Source organism: Pholis gunnellus, assembly GCF_910591455.1.
Source record: "Pholis gunnellus genome assembly, chromosome: 2".
Lineage (NCBI taxonomy): Eukaryota > Metazoa > Chordata > Actinopteri > Perciformes > Pholidae > Pholis > Pholis gunnellus.
The window spans coordinates 13,708,944-13,723,731 of record NC_136536.1 but is presented as its reverse complement, the minus strand read 5'-3'; the positions used below and the strand labels follow the sequence as shown (position 1 = coordinate 13,723,731).

The 14,788-nt window shown below is 42.4% G+C and overlaps 2 protein-coding genes across 2 annotated transcripts; one reads left to right on the top strand and one right to left on the bottom strand.

The window, feature by feature from the left end:
• Positions 1-288: 288 nt before the first annotated feature.
• On the bottom strand, positions 289-3,365 carry ribc1 (RIB43A domain with coiled-coils 1; the record flags this gene model as incomplete). The annotated part of the gene is made up of 7 exons (XM_079180839.1): positions 289-370; positions 516-682; positions 1,305-1,541; positions 2,162-2,280; positions 2,554-2,668; positions 2,774-2,991; positions 3,167-3,365. The coding sequence occupies 7 exons, from the start codon at positions 3,363-3,365 to the stop codon at positions 289-291; spliced, it is 1,137 nt and encodes a 378-aa protein (XP_079036965.1).
• A 605-nt stretch (positions 3,366-3,970) lies between these two features.
• On the top strand, positions 3,971-14,715 carry LOC306711773 (structural maintenance of chromosomes protein 1A). Its single transcript, XM_079180808.1, has 27 exons — positions 3,971-4,139; positions 4,228-4,355; positions 4,938-5,126; positions 5,589-5,701; positions 6,028-6,231; positions 6,622-6,860; positions 6,981-7,239; positions 7,548-7,688; positions 7,786-7,868; positions 7,966-8,065; positions 8,442-8,549; positions 8,676-8,861; positions 9,346-9,525; positions 9,637-9,783; positions 9,918-10,055; positions 10,154-10,270; positions 10,365-10,471; positions 10,565-10,706; positions 10,815-10,960; positions 11,060-11,213; positions 11,310-11,420; positions 11,954-12,110; positions 12,214-12,368; positions 12,516-12,667; positions 12,775-12,844; positions 12,949-13,059; positions 13,823-14,715. The coding sequence occupies exons 2-27, from the start codon at positions 4,247-4,249 to the stop codon at positions 13,901-13,903; spliced, it is 3,699 nt and encodes a 1,232-aa protein (XP_079036934.1). The 5' UTR covers positions 3,971-4,139; positions 4,228-4,246; the 3' UTR covers positions 13,904-14,715.
• Positions 14,716-14,788: the final 73 nt, after the last annotated feature.

The following is a 14,788-nucleotide window of genomic DNA, read 5'->3' as shown; positions in this document are numbered from 1 at the left end:
TTGTGTTTGGGACTGATGGTATCTATATGTATCATGGGCGAACGACAGAAGGTGGGTGCACGTGTACTACATATGAGGCCAGTACAACTGCAACTGCAATATGAATCTACCACTGTAACTGGTTTTATGACATGAAAAATTAAATACGTGGAACAATCTGTACCAAACAAACAAAAAGGGTGCCTTCTTTTTTATCAGTATCTGTAGATACAAATGTGAGTATAACAATCAATAGATTTTATTAGCACATTGTCACAAAGGGACAAGCCTGTGTACGGTGTGTGGTGGTCAACGGGAGCTGGTGTTGAATTGATAGAAGTAGTCCTTGCTGGGTTTGTTGGTGTATAGCTTCTTGTTCAGGTACTCCTGGCTGGGGCACACAGAGACACACACAAACACACAGTGAGTAGCTGTTCCCAAATATGGTAATTTAAATCTGAATCCTACATTAGAGTACTTTATCACCGACACCCAAAATACATTTGCTGACTAGTGCCTGAATACTCAGTGCTCACTATGCCTGTTGCTCTCTGGCCAGCTGCATGTTGTAACGGTCTGTCTGAATCCTCTCCTCTGTCCTCAGCTCTTCTGCTCTCCTCTCCTCCTCCTCTGCTTCTCTGGACAGCTTCAGGAGCTGGAAATCCCAAGCTGCATCCTGAATCTTCTCAGATTCACGTTGTCTCTGAAGATGGAAAGGAAAAAAAAGGTCTAAATGGTGAACCTGAGTGGAAGTGTTATATGGAATACTGCATTTGAAAACGCTCTTTCTTATGTTTTCTTGTGAAGGCGTGATGAAGGACCTGGAGCTTAGGACAAGACGCAAAGTCTGCATAATACATCTGAGGAGTTCCAAGATGAAGATTTCTCATTTTAAACTTTTTTGAAAATGAATAATGACCTCTCTGGACACAACTTTTGTTTATAAGTAGACAAAAAGATGGATGACAAATTAAGGGGAAAAAACCCGGAGTAGATTAGTTGAGAAATATAATGAATTCAGATCGAAGCCAAAAAAAGTCACTGTATGGTTTGTTGATTTTTAGAAATGTTAGCAGGTTAAACAGAGGGAATACATTTTGGAAGAATGGTGTTCCTCCCTCTGATAAGAAACTTTCTTTCAATATGTCACCCATCAGTGATTTAATGTTAAGGGCTCACAAGACAAAAGGTTGGGAACGGCAGTTTTGAAATTTCTTTGCAGAAAGACAGAACTGAAGAGGAGCTTGGAGCAAAGCAGGATGTGACTTGACTGTGAATTGCTGTGTGTGGTAGAGTTGCATTGTGTTTTAGAGTCACTCCAGTACCTGTCTCTCAATACGCTGTTCTTCTCTCTCCCTTTGGATGGCGCTCAGTTGCTCAGGGCTCATACCCTTCCACCTGTCTACCAGAACCGGTGGCAGCCTCCCTCCTCCCACCTCTCCCGTCGCTGCCTCTGCACACTCTGTCATCAAGTCGGATGTCAGAGTGTGCCGCATCTCTGCAAGATTCTCCCTTTCCTCTCTCCTGTGCTGCTCGTTCAGTGTCTCTGTCCGCTCTGCAGCCTGTGGGGAGCAGGACATGGTGAGGCCTCACCACTGATGTAGGGAAAGTTCATTGATCATTCCCTTGGCGGTTAGAATAGCAGGAGCTTTATGAAACCCGACCTGTAATATGTGGTTACTTCTAACATAGTGCCGCCAAGAATCAGCCATATGGTGAATATCCTCCTGAGAGATCCACTCAGTCAGTTGTATTTGCGTGTGCATTGTGCATGAGAGTGGTTATTAGAGAAACCACATAATTGTCATGGAAAAATACCATGACCTGAAGGATTTATAATGATGCCTCCCAATGGAGGATTCAGCCGAGTGCGTTCAGGCAAATGAGGAGAACGCTAAATGGAGGCTTTTAAAAACAGACAGGGCCCACACATATATCAAAGCAGTTTAACCATCCATGTTGCTTGGTACCAACTAATATGATGGCCACCCTCCTGCAGCAAGTGTGTGTACGCATCACTTAACATTTCCAATTAGCAATTTCAATTTTAAAATCCCACCTGAGAACACCATGTCAGGGCTCAAATCCCCAGTGGATTTTGCTTTGAGCCTCCACATCAGCATGTGGTGTGTGCATCTGTGTGTCCATCTGTATGTGCATTGTGCACACGTGTGTACTGTACCAGAGCTTGATTGTAGTTGTCGAGTGCGATGCGGGCAGCTTTCTTACACTCCTCCTCTAGTGCACGTAGCTGAAGCCCCGTACGGTCCTGATGCACCAGCTCTTTGCTCGCCAGCATCTCTGTGACACACACACACACGTTGTGTTTTTTCACACCTGCCATTGCCCATTGTACAAAGCTCTTCAATGACACATTCACACATTCATAACGGCTCTCTGGGATAAGCATCCATCAATGCCACCTGGCAATAAGGGCTGTGCATGCGTAGGAGTGTGGGATTGTTTGTGCAGGAAAGCATGAAGCATGTGTGGGATTTACAGAGGCTGTAGCATGCAGCATATTAGCTCACCAGTGATAACAGAATGTGTTTGCTTGTGTTTGTCTCTTTTCACCTCGGTGCTTGTCTCCCAAGAGCCTTCTCTCATTGTCCTCCTTCTGTGCTCGCAGATCTCTCTCCGTCTTTTTCATTTGTTCTCTCCTCCGCTGCTCTTCTCCGATATCCTCTCCCTGTATGAAACAAGACAAGTGGTTAAGGGGCTGGTAGCGGCATTATTTATTTAATCATTTGCTGGATTTTGTTCGATAGGTTTTTGATCCACACCAAGTTCCTACCTGAAATATTTTCATACTGGCGGGCCCCAGCTCAGCCTCTGGAATGGTGATCCCGAATGCCCCCTTCAGGCCACACTTGAGATCAGCATCGCTTGAATCCTCTACACGTTGGTGAGTGGCCCAGTACTGGGTCAGGTCTGTGTGTAAAGCTGCTTGCTTCTCTCTTTCATCAATGTCTTGCTGAAGCAGTGCTTCATCGTGATATGCTCTCAGCTTATCTGCAATGCAATGAAGATAAAGACACTTGTGATCAATGCTCATTAGTGGTGAAAGGGGATTTCATAAATGGAGATTACCTAAGACAATATTCTTATAGGGGATTCAGTAGTAATAGGTGAATAATTGTTGTGTTCAACTGATTTAATTCCGGCTCTCATGATGCCCACAGATTACCAAAAGCTTTGTCTCGTTGTTTCTCCATGTGTTGCTGATGTTTCTTCTCCTGGACCTGTTGGTTGAGAGCATCAAGGTCGAGGCCCAACACACGCTGCCGGGTGTTAAAGATCCTGGCCTTGCGTGCTGTTTCTGCAGACCTTCGCCTTTCCAAAGCGTTTTCTATGGATGGGTCTACAGGCAAATCCACTTTGTACATTTTCTCAGTTTCTAATGAACACGGAGGGAGGAGACACAGTATTACAGCATTGATTATTATATGCTGGAAAGGATTCACTGTGTTAAATGAACCATCAGACCCTGATGTATTCATTTTACTGCCAGATTTAATCCTATCCAGCATGAAACCTAGAGGTTTCGACTGTATTGGATGCATGTCTCTAAATTCGCAGACAGAGCTCATGAATGTTAAGCAGTACTTACCTCTGATGTAACAAATTTACCCGAAAAATGTCCTTAATTTTGTGATATAAGGCCGGTGTAGCGAACGCTGCTGGGTCAGTCTGTTTCGACAGTTTGATCCTGTTGTGTTTGAATGCCCTTAGTAACCATGGTAACTCACGGTATTTACAGCTTAATCCATTGTGCTCTTGTGACATAAATCATAAAAGTGAACCAAGCATTAAGGCTCGCTGAAACTAACATAATGTGTTGTGTAACTCAAATTGGCTACTTTACCGTTAGTGGTGGAATAAAGGGGCACAATACTGTAGTCATGAGAACAACTCCGTTAATCTCGCGATAAACTGTGAGGTGTCGTGTCTCGCGCGCTTGAGGGTCTTCCTGTGAGATTGTAAAATGGCGCATTGTTGTCACCACCGCATCGCGTCTATTTGTTTAAGATTATGAAGCTATTTAGATTATTAAACTAAATATGCACTTCATAATGTGACATGTGCATAGGCCAGCAATAGACTGAACAGAGAGGTTCATTCATTTGCGTGCATACATCGTCTTTGAGATCGCTTGCTCGGTAAACATCGGTTGATACCATTAGCTAGCTAGCTAACATTTTACTAGCTGTAGCTATAACATTCACTGCAGTTCTTTTTCCATAACAGCGTCATTACTATCACGAAGATGGGTTATTTGAAACTGATAGAGATCGAAAACTTCAAGTCGTATAAAGGAAGACAGATCATTGGACCGTTTCACAAGTTTACTGCAATCATCGGACCCAATGGATCTGGTATGTTATGATAGCAAATATTAACTGGCGGCTAATGCAAACTTATTGCTAGCATTGGCTAACTGTAAACACCGTGCAGTCGTGCCCCGTTATCTTTAACGTTAGATATCACAACGTGTAGTTTAAATATGATTGTCTGACTTACTCGACAGCAGTTGAACTACGTTACATACCGTTATAATTACCCTACCAGCTAACGTTACCATTCTGCACTGCTTATTACAATGGCTTTTTTGTGTCGCAATTTGTGACTATTAACTTGTGTGCATAACAATTACTTTGTAGTGGTCATGATCACGTTTTCTCTTGCAAATGAGTTGCAACAAAATAGTTTCTCATCTTTGTGAACTATATAGATTATGTAGGTGTTTACACATGATGAGGACACACTTGGAAATGCCCCACCTTCTTATGCCATCCAATGAAATGTCACTAACTATTGCCTTTGAAATGAAGTTACCAGATTTTAATCAACACCTCTCTGACAGAAAGTAAACTGACCAGAAGTCTCCCATATACACTTTTGTTTTATGTTTTCATATTCTGTATCAGTTCCTAAAATTCTGAATTCTGTTGTTGTAGGAAAGTCCAACCTTATGGATGCCATCAGCTTCGTGTTGGCAGAGAAGACCAGCAACCTGCGTGTGAAGACTCTTAAGGATCTTATCCATGGAGCACCCGTAGGAAAGCCAGCTGCCAACAGAGCTTTTGTCAGCATGGTGTACCAGGAAGATAACGGAGAGGAACGCTCCTTCACAAGGGCCATCATTGGTAGGAACTGCCGTCGACAGTCGTGTTGGATTGAATGCTTCAGTATATTATTATTGCTATATGTGTGAAATGAAAAACATCATTTTGGAAACTATCTTCTGTCATTTGTATCAGAAATTAGAAGGCATGAACTTTGCAGCATTTGAGTGTAATGTGTTTATAAGCCTATACGGACAAGCACAGCTGCAAAACCACTAGAAAGCTACTGCCAGTACTCGTTGCATATTAAAGCACCTCATGTTCAAACTATTCAGTCAGAGACGTCACACTAAGTTTTGCAGAACTATTTCTGTCATTAAATTAAAATAGTTAGGCAACACATTATATTATGTAAATATGTTTTTTATTAGACAATTGTCTTTCTTTCATTGGACAAGGTAAATGAAAGACCATTGCTGCCATCCTGTACGTACCTGTAAGTCAATATGCTGATTTTCTTTTATCTCCTGTAATGTGCATCAGGTTCCTCCTCTGAGTACCGTATCAACAGCAAGGTGGTGGGCCTGCCTGAATACAGTGAAGAGCTGGAAAAACTTGGCATTCTGATCAAGGCTAGGAACTTCCTGGTCTTCCAGGTGAGACTGAAATCCTAAAAATCTTTTCTCGGATGATTTTATTCATATAGGTTCTTTCCTAATGCTTCTGTACTAAGCCACGGGTTTTTGATCAGACAGTTATGCTTTACATTGATCTCAAAACAATTGATCATTAATTGAAGTTGCTTATTGCAGTTGTTTTCTTTTATGCCAGTGCTCATGTTGGTGTGGTTAATGCAACCATGCGTGATCCTTTGCTGGGTATCGCAGCTTTTAATGCGACTCGACCAATTTCAGCGGAGACACCCAATTTCTTTTGGCAGGTGCTATTGTTAACTGTAATTGTCGGCTTATTCTCCTTTCAGGGAGCTGTGGAGTCTATTGCCATGAAGAACCCCAAGGAGCGCACAGCTCTGTTTGAGGAGATCTCACGTTCTGGAGACCTGGCACAGGAGTACGACCGCAGGAAGAAGGAAATGGTGAAAGCGGAGGAGGACACGCAGTTCAATTACCATCGTAAGAAAAACATTGCTGCTGAGCGCAAAGAAGCCAAGCAAGAGAAAGAGGAGGTATGTTCTCAAATTACATTTACTTCCATGTGTTTGTGTCCAGCTTGGATTGGAAATGAAATGCTTCATATAACTTTTGGCCCTTGATTTAAAAGTTGATGTCCTGTGTTAGGTATTTGACTCGCTGTAAAGTTTAGTTGTTGAGATACGCTTCCAATTAGTATTACAATTTGATTACCTAGGTTGATTTGCTGTTTATTTTGTGTCGTCTGACTCGTGTTATTTGTCTCTAACTCACTGTGATTGCTCCTTATTTCGACCATGACGCTCTTGAAAAGGAGATTTTTAATCTCAGTGTTGCTTACCTGGTGAAATATAACGCCATTATTATACAATAATGATCTACTACATCAAACCATCTGTCTGCCTCTCCGCCCATCTTTCCACTAGGCTGAGCGTTACCAGCGTCTGAAAGATGAAGTGGCCAGGGCAAGTGTTCAATTGCAACTTTTCAAGTTGTACCACAATGAGACTGAGATTGAGAAGCTGAACAAAGAGCTGAGCCAGCGAAACAAGGAGATCGATAAGGACCGTAAAAAGATGGACCATGTGGAAGAGGAGCTGAAGGACAAGAAGAAGGAGCTGGGCAGACTGATGAGGGAGCAGCAGACCGTTGAAAAAGAAATCAAGTAAGTGGCAGTTATGTGACGGCCCACTCATAGCTGGCTTGACGTACTCCTCAGATGATGCATAACTAATGGAACTTAAGACCTAGGGCTTTGTTAATTACTCGACGACTCTGCCCACAGAGAGAAAGACTCTGAGTTGAACCAAAAGAGACCGCAGTACATCAAGGCCAAAGAGAACACTTCTCACAAGATCAAGAAGCTCGAGGCGGCGCGTAAGTCATTGCAAAATGCCCAGAAGATGTACAAGAAACGCAAGGGGGACATGGATGAGCTGGACAAGGAAATGAAGGCAGTGGAGCTGGCCAAGCAAGACTTTGAGGAGCGCATGGAGGAGGAGGCACAGAGCCAGGGCCAGGACCTCACCCTGGAGGAAAACCAGGTCTGATATGTTTGAACGTTGGATATTATGATTCAATAATGTAAAATTACAAGATTTAATTTAGTTGATAGAATTGAAATACTGGAACTAATGCTTAATTAATAATAATTAATATTTAGCAGTAAACATATCGGACTATCATACTACATGATATACTTCTCATAATATCTCAAAATTCATTCATGCTGGCACATGCAAATCTCATGTTTTGGTGTGTGAATTGTAACTTAAATTGTTGTTATGGTGTCATTATGTCAAGTTGAGCCGAAAGTTAAGATTTATATCCCCCACTGCTTCTCTCCTCCCAGGTCAAGCAGTACCATCGTCTGAAAGAGGAGGCCAGTAAACGTGCGGCCACCCTGGCGCAGGAGCTGGAGAAGTTCAACCGCGACCAGAAGGCCGACCAGGACCGCCTCGACTTAGAGGAGCGGAAGAAAGTGGAGACAGAGGTAAGTAAATGCTGATGGCAGCTTTGCCTGCGCCAGACTCAATGGAGCTAACCGATTTTGAATGCGTACAGCCATATAATTCATTGTTTCTCTCCAGGCCAAAATCAAACAGAAGATACGTGAAATTGAAGAAAACCAGAAACGTATTGAGAAATTAGAAGATTACATTACCACCAGCAGGTATGCTGCTCTCACCTTTGTGTTTAAACAGTGCTGTGTTCAGCTTATTGATCCCATTGTGCTCCTTCACTCACTGTTTTGTCCCGTTAACCCTCAGGCAGTCGCTGGATGAGCAGAAGCGCATGGAGGAGGAGCTGACCGAGGAGGTGGAGGGTGCCAAGAGGAGAATTGATGAGATCAACACGGAGCTTAACCAGGTGCTTAATACATCCACAAGGAAGGAAACGCAAATGACTTCAAATGTTTTCATCTTAGCTGACTGACAATGATTTCAGTGTGTTTCATATTTGAGTTCATGGTTGCACGCGTTACCTTGTAACAGTGTCTTAAGCAAATCAATAGATATTTCTACAGGGAAAAAACACAAATGTGATAAACAAAATAAGTGATAGTTGGGTCTGCCAGTAATCCAAGCTAGTGGGCAAACATGCACCGATTACTGGCACACCTAACTATCACCTAACTACCTGGCACCGACACTTCTGTTGATGTTATTAGTTACACCTGCGTTTGACAAGTGAAAACTGTGAAAAAGTCTGTAACGCATCCCATTATTATTGTCTATTGCTGTAGGTGATGGAGCAGCTGGGAGACGCCAGAATCGACAGGCAGGAGAACAGTCGCCAGCAGCGCAAGGCTGAGATCATGGAGAGCATCAAAAGACTCTACCCTGGCTCTGTGGTAAGACACCCGTGACCGTATTCAGCACACGATATCATTTTCCAATGATTGCAGGGCTGCAGTTTTTTTGTTTCCCTTCTTTATTTATTGAAAATAACAAAACTATGCCGCTCTGTCTTTCTGCAGTATGGTCGTCTCATCGACTTGTGCCAGCCCACTCAGAAAAAGTACCAGATTGCTGTGACCAAAGTGTTGGGCAAGAACATGGACGCCATCATTGTTGACTCGGAGAAGACTGGCAGAGATTGTATTCAATACATCAAGGAGCAGAGAGGAGAGCCCGAAACCTTCCTTCCTCTCGACTACCTCGAGGTGAATACTTTGAAGTACAGATGATTGCTCTGCTCAAGTGTCTTTTTGAGTGGTCAGACTAAACACTATCAAGTGGCAATCCTAAATACAAACATCAAACTTGAGGAAGAAGAGATTTATGTCAGACATAAAACGTGTCTAATCTAGAGGTGTAACGGTTCACAAAAGGCACGGTTCGGTTTGAAACGGTGGAAAAAGAACCCAAATGCATACGGATGCGTTTCTTTTCATTCTTTAATTTTTTCAAAGCATCTTTTATCACTCTAATTAACGAATAAACATCCACCTAATTCATCCTTCTAATTTGTCTTGTTCATTTAAAAGCTACTCATTGAAATACCAACTATTTGGGTGCCTGGTTTACAGTTAAGTTTGTACAGCGAGCTATAAAAGGTTATTCATTTCTGGCTTAAAATTAGACCAGTTTCCTGATTGAAAGTTTGAAGTGGAGTTTTAACTGTGCTGTTCTCTTGTCTTATCGTAGGTGAAACCAACAGATGAGAAGCTGAGAGAGCTGCGAGGAGCCAAACTGGTGATTGATGTGATTCGCTATGAGCCGCCCCACATCAAGAAAGCCCTCCAGTATGCTTGTGGCAACGCCCTGGTCTGTGAGAACGTAGAGGACGCACGAAGGATCGCTTTCGGAGGGCCATACAGACACAAGGTATTTGACTTCCTTTAGTTCACTGATGTTTTACATGTCCACCTGATGATTTGGTAGATGAGGATTTAGTCTATTCTTCCGCCTAACCTCTCCTCGTGTCCCTGTGTCCAGACGGTAGCACTGGATGGAACTCTGTTCCAGAAGTCTGGAGTCATCTCCGGAGGAGCCAGCGACCTGAAGGCCAAGGCCAGGCGCTGGGATGAGAAGGCAGTGGACAAGCTCAAGGAGAAGAAAGAGAAACTCACGGAAGAGCTCAAGGTAACTTTGATTGTTATTGGTCCTCTCAGTGTGTATCAGGATATCTTCAGCAACCTCAAAATGTGAATTGTTTTTGATAGATTGTCATTTGAAGTAAATTCACAACAATTTCCACTTCTTGTTTTTCTTTGTAGGAGCAAATGAAGGCCAAGAGGAAGGAGGCAGAGCTGCGTCAGGTGCAGTCTCAGGCCCACGGTCTGCAGATGAGACTAAAGTACTCCCAGAGTGATCTGGAACAGACAAAAACCCGTCACCTCTCCCTCAACATGCAGGTACAGCCTGAATATATATATATCTATCTATTCCTCCTGCTGATTGTTTTTGCTATTGTGACGGTTGCATTTAAACTTAATTCATTTGTGTCATGCAGGAGAAGTCTAAGCTCGAGAGTGAATTGGCCAACTTTGGCCCTCGCATCAACGACATCAAAAGGATCATCCAGTCCCGTGAGAAGGAGATCACTGACCTGCGAGACCGCATGAACCTGGTAAGACTGACCCAAAGTGAGGTCCATTTAGAAGCCTGTCTATGAACATGTAGCATTGCAGTAATGTCAATATAAATGTGTTTTTGTTTTCCAGGTGGAGGATGAGGTGTTTATTGAATTCTGTAAGGAGATTGGAGTGAGGAACATCAGAGAGTTTGAGGAGGAGAAGGTGAAGCGGCAGAATGAGATTGCAAAGAAGCGGTGAGTGTAGCGATCAAGTCTCGCCACATTGTTCTTTAACCTGTTGCTGGTTTCCTGTGTCATCTTAACCTTACACACAACATGTTGCTTCAGTCTCGAGTTTGAGACCCAGAAGACCCGCCTGGGTATCCAGGTAGACTACGAGAAGAATCAGCTGAAGGAGGACCAGGAGAAAGTTATGATGTGGGAGCAGACCGTCAAGAAGGACGAGGCTGAAATAGAGCGACTGAAGAAAGTAAATACATAAAGTGAAGGATAAAAACCTTACTTATAATGTAGTGTGTCGTCAATTTTGACATCGAGTTAATTCTCACTTGTGTGCCTCTTTGCCGTCTGTCTGCAGGAGGAGCACAGGCACATGAAGATCATTGATGAGACAATGGCACAACTGCAGGACCTGAAGAACCAGCACCTCACCAAGAAATCTGAAGTCAACGATAAGAACCACGATATGGAGGAGATCCGCAAAAAACTGGGGGGCGCCAATAAGTCAGTGGCTGCAACAGCACATACATTTTTTATGTCCTATGATCTATAATGATAGATATATTATATGATAAATATTACAAATGTTTGTGTGTCTTCCAGGGAGTTGACTCAGCTCCAGAAGGAAGTGACGGCCATTGAGACCAAACTGGAGCAGAAGCGCAGCGACCGTCACAACTTGCTTCAAGCCTGCAAAATGCAGGACATCAGGTTGCCTCTTCGTTCTGGAACAATGGATGATATCAGCCAGGGAGAGGTACACACAAACACACTCCTACACACGCCCTAACTTTTATACTAGTGGGAGGGAAACAGAAAGTGACGTCCTGCTTTTTGTTTTGTTTTAATCAAGGGGAGCTCCCAGCCAGAGGAGTCCAGCAGCCAGAGGACAACATCCAGCACTGTTCTTGCTAAAGAGGCTCTCATAGAGATTGACTACAGCAACCTGACTGAAGACCTTAAGGTAGGTAGTGCACACAGCAAAGATGCCTTATATTCAAACGGTCAAACTTCACCACCTCCCCTCATTTTATTTAAAAGTGACGTCGGCTTTACTTGGTTTTCTAGCTGACAGTAATGATAATAATCAAGCACTTTTCTCTACAAAGTGCTTAGAAATATACAAAAGAGGAAATGTGAGAGATGTATATAGTTAAAGGCAGCTATTCTAAACCACTTAACCGCCGCAGACGTGGTGCGTCGCTGCCATTAAATGTGTATTTCCATTAGCGTCGCGGCTTGAGTGCGATACACACACACACAGTGGAGAGACCGGGCAAGAGACCAAACAGTCTGAGAGGTTTCTTGAGTCAGAGTATTATTTCACATGGCATGGTCAGAAAAAGGCAAAACCAGAGCCTTTAACCAAGAATGGACGGACTGTTATGTTCATTCTTCCCACTGGCAATTCAAAACCAGTGTGTCTCATATGTTCAGTGACAGTTGATTATTGGCAATGTGAAGCGTGAATTTGAATATGGTGCCGCTGTCCTACAGGATGCTCTGTCAGAGGAGGAGATCAAGGGGGAGACGAACACACTGCAGCAGCGTCTGAACGAGCAGCAAAGCATCCTTCAGAGGATCAGTGCTCCCAACATGAAGGCCATGGAGAAGCTCGAGAGTGTCAGGGACAAGTTCCAAGAGACCAGTGATGGTGAGATGGGAGGATACTGTTAGAGGGTGGGATTAAATGAGAGAGAGAGAGAGAGAGAGAGAGAGAGAGAATCTCATGCCTTTTTTCTCTTTCTCTCCCTCAGAGTTTGAGGCTGCCCGTAAGAGAGCCAAGAAGGCCAAACAAGCCTTTGAGCAGATCAAGAAGGAAAGGTACGATCGCTTCAATAACTGCTTTGAGTCTGTGGCCACCAACATTGATGAGATCTACAAGGCCCTCTCACGCAACAGCAGTGCCCAGGTATGCATACTTTTTTTTTTTTTTTTTTTACAACAACCTACAAAAATTCAATGCCCTACAACAAAACGTGGCTTATGCTATGGCAGTAAAACACACACATCACAGATCATGTTTGTGTTTTGCATTGATTGTGTCCCTCTTCTGTAGGCTTTCCTAGGCCCAGAAAACCCGGAGGAGCCGTACCTGGATGGCATCAACTATAACTGTGTGGCTCCAGGAAAGCGGTTCAGACCCATGGACAACCTGTCTGGAGGAGAGAAGACTGTTGCTGCCCTGGCTCTACTCTTTGCTATTCACAGGTGAAACAACGGACGAGTACACCGTTTTATTACATGTTTAATTTATTTATTTATTTGTGTTAAACAATTGGAATATTGTCAAGAACATATTTCCTGCTTGTCTCCAGCTACAAACCCGCTCCCTTCTTTGTACTGGATGAGATTGATGCTGCTCTGGACAACACTAACATCGGCAAGGTCTGTAAAATGATATTTGTTTCAGTGACCTGAGCGTTTTGTTAATGCTGCATTTGATGTCGTCACATTTCATACAACTCACAAGTTCCATTTGTGTCTTCAAGGTGGCCAATTATATCAAAGACCAGTCGGTGCTGAACTTCCAGGCCATCGTCATTTCTCTGAAAGAGGAATTCTACACCAAGGCAGACTCGCTCATCGGCGTCTATCCAGAGGTGTGTTTCTCAATATTCAATAATATCAAAATACTAAATAACGGACAGCCATGACGTTTTAAGCATTGTATATTAAAGTTGATATGCTGGTTTTAAAACGTCTTAAAAAAACATTACATTCAGTTCCCTCATTAAAATGTCTGTTACAGACAGTCAAACTGTTCTGTATGTGGGTACGGACTGTCTGGAGATCATCTACAACCACAAGTCAGATTGGTGCAACAGTGAATAACTAGTAGTACATTTGGCAAAACTATATTAACAAAAAAAGAATACATTTATTTTTTAATTGTCAATTCATCCACTAATTGTGTCAACTTATTTGGGACCAAGTCAAGTAAATTGATTACTTATATAACTAGAAATGATTGTTATATACTGATGGGAAGTTATGGCAACAATGTTATAAATGATATAAAGTCATGTAATTGATCAATAATAGGCCTTCTTGTCCCTACTAGTTGTCCTTTATTCTTTGACCGGTATTACCTTGAGAAAGGTATTGAATTGCATTATATATGTCGTATTAAACAGTAAAAAATATAACTACACAACTTGTGTATTATATATTTAGAATAAGTCATCATAATAAGTCGTATTTGGAACCCTTCATTTCAAACATTCAAACATATTCCTGGTCTCAGCAGAAACCTGCCAGTAATAACAAAGTATCTTGAGCTGTTGTTGAATTAATCCACATTTTAAACATCTGCTGTACACGCGATTAAAGTATTACCTGCTTTTCTTTCTCTCTCACTCACAGCAAGGAGATTGTGTCATCAGTAAAGTGCTTACTTTTGACCTCTCCCAGTATCCCGATGCCAACCCAAATCCAAATGAATAATACGAGCCCTCCCAACACCTGCATTTTGGCAAGTTGGGCGTTCTTTTGCTACTCTCTCTGGATTGCTAACCTATTCTGTAGTCACAGATGATGTATTCATTAGGTCCCACATGTTATTACCTATTGTTTTTATAATGATGTGTTGTTTGGGGTATGCTAGAGTAGTACATTAGTGAGTTTTCTTTTCTTTCTTTTTGTGGGGGGGTTGTTGTATAGTCAGTGACAACCAGGATGTATGTACATTTATAAAAGCCCGCCCTTTCTCAATTTGGCAATACAAGAGTGATTATAATAATCCATGAAAATGAATTATAATCAAGTGTAAATGAGAAGGAATCGAACCTTTTTAACAGACTGTAGAATTTGTATCATGCGGTAAAATGTGTCGGATTTACCTGAAACAAGTTTTTGTTCTCGGAGCTTTTATACTATTTACGGCCCTCTTTTCAATGGTGTGCTTTAAATACTTGCCTCTCATCTGTTGTGTGTACTATGAAATGTATTTGCGTTTTCATGTGCTCCCCCTTTTTTTTTTTGAAAGCTTAATCAGGAAACTGTTGTTACGGTGGATACATTCCCTTGTGTGACGGCTAAAGAAAACCCTTAGTAAGCTGCAACTGGCAGTGCTGCAGTGAGATCGTGGAGCTTTGTCAAAGATGTTGTCAGAAAATGTGCAGAGGTTATACGGCTGTATGAATAACGGCAGTCTCTTTATATTCCTGAGTGATAATCTCAACCAGCTTTAGGAAAATGGTAAAGGGACAATTCTGTCAGGTCTGCTTCATAGATTGGTTTACTTCAATAAAGACAATTTGAATTATTTAAGCCCCTTTTGATTTTGTGCCTCCATTTCCTCCTTTCAATAATTTGAAGCTGTGGTGCAGA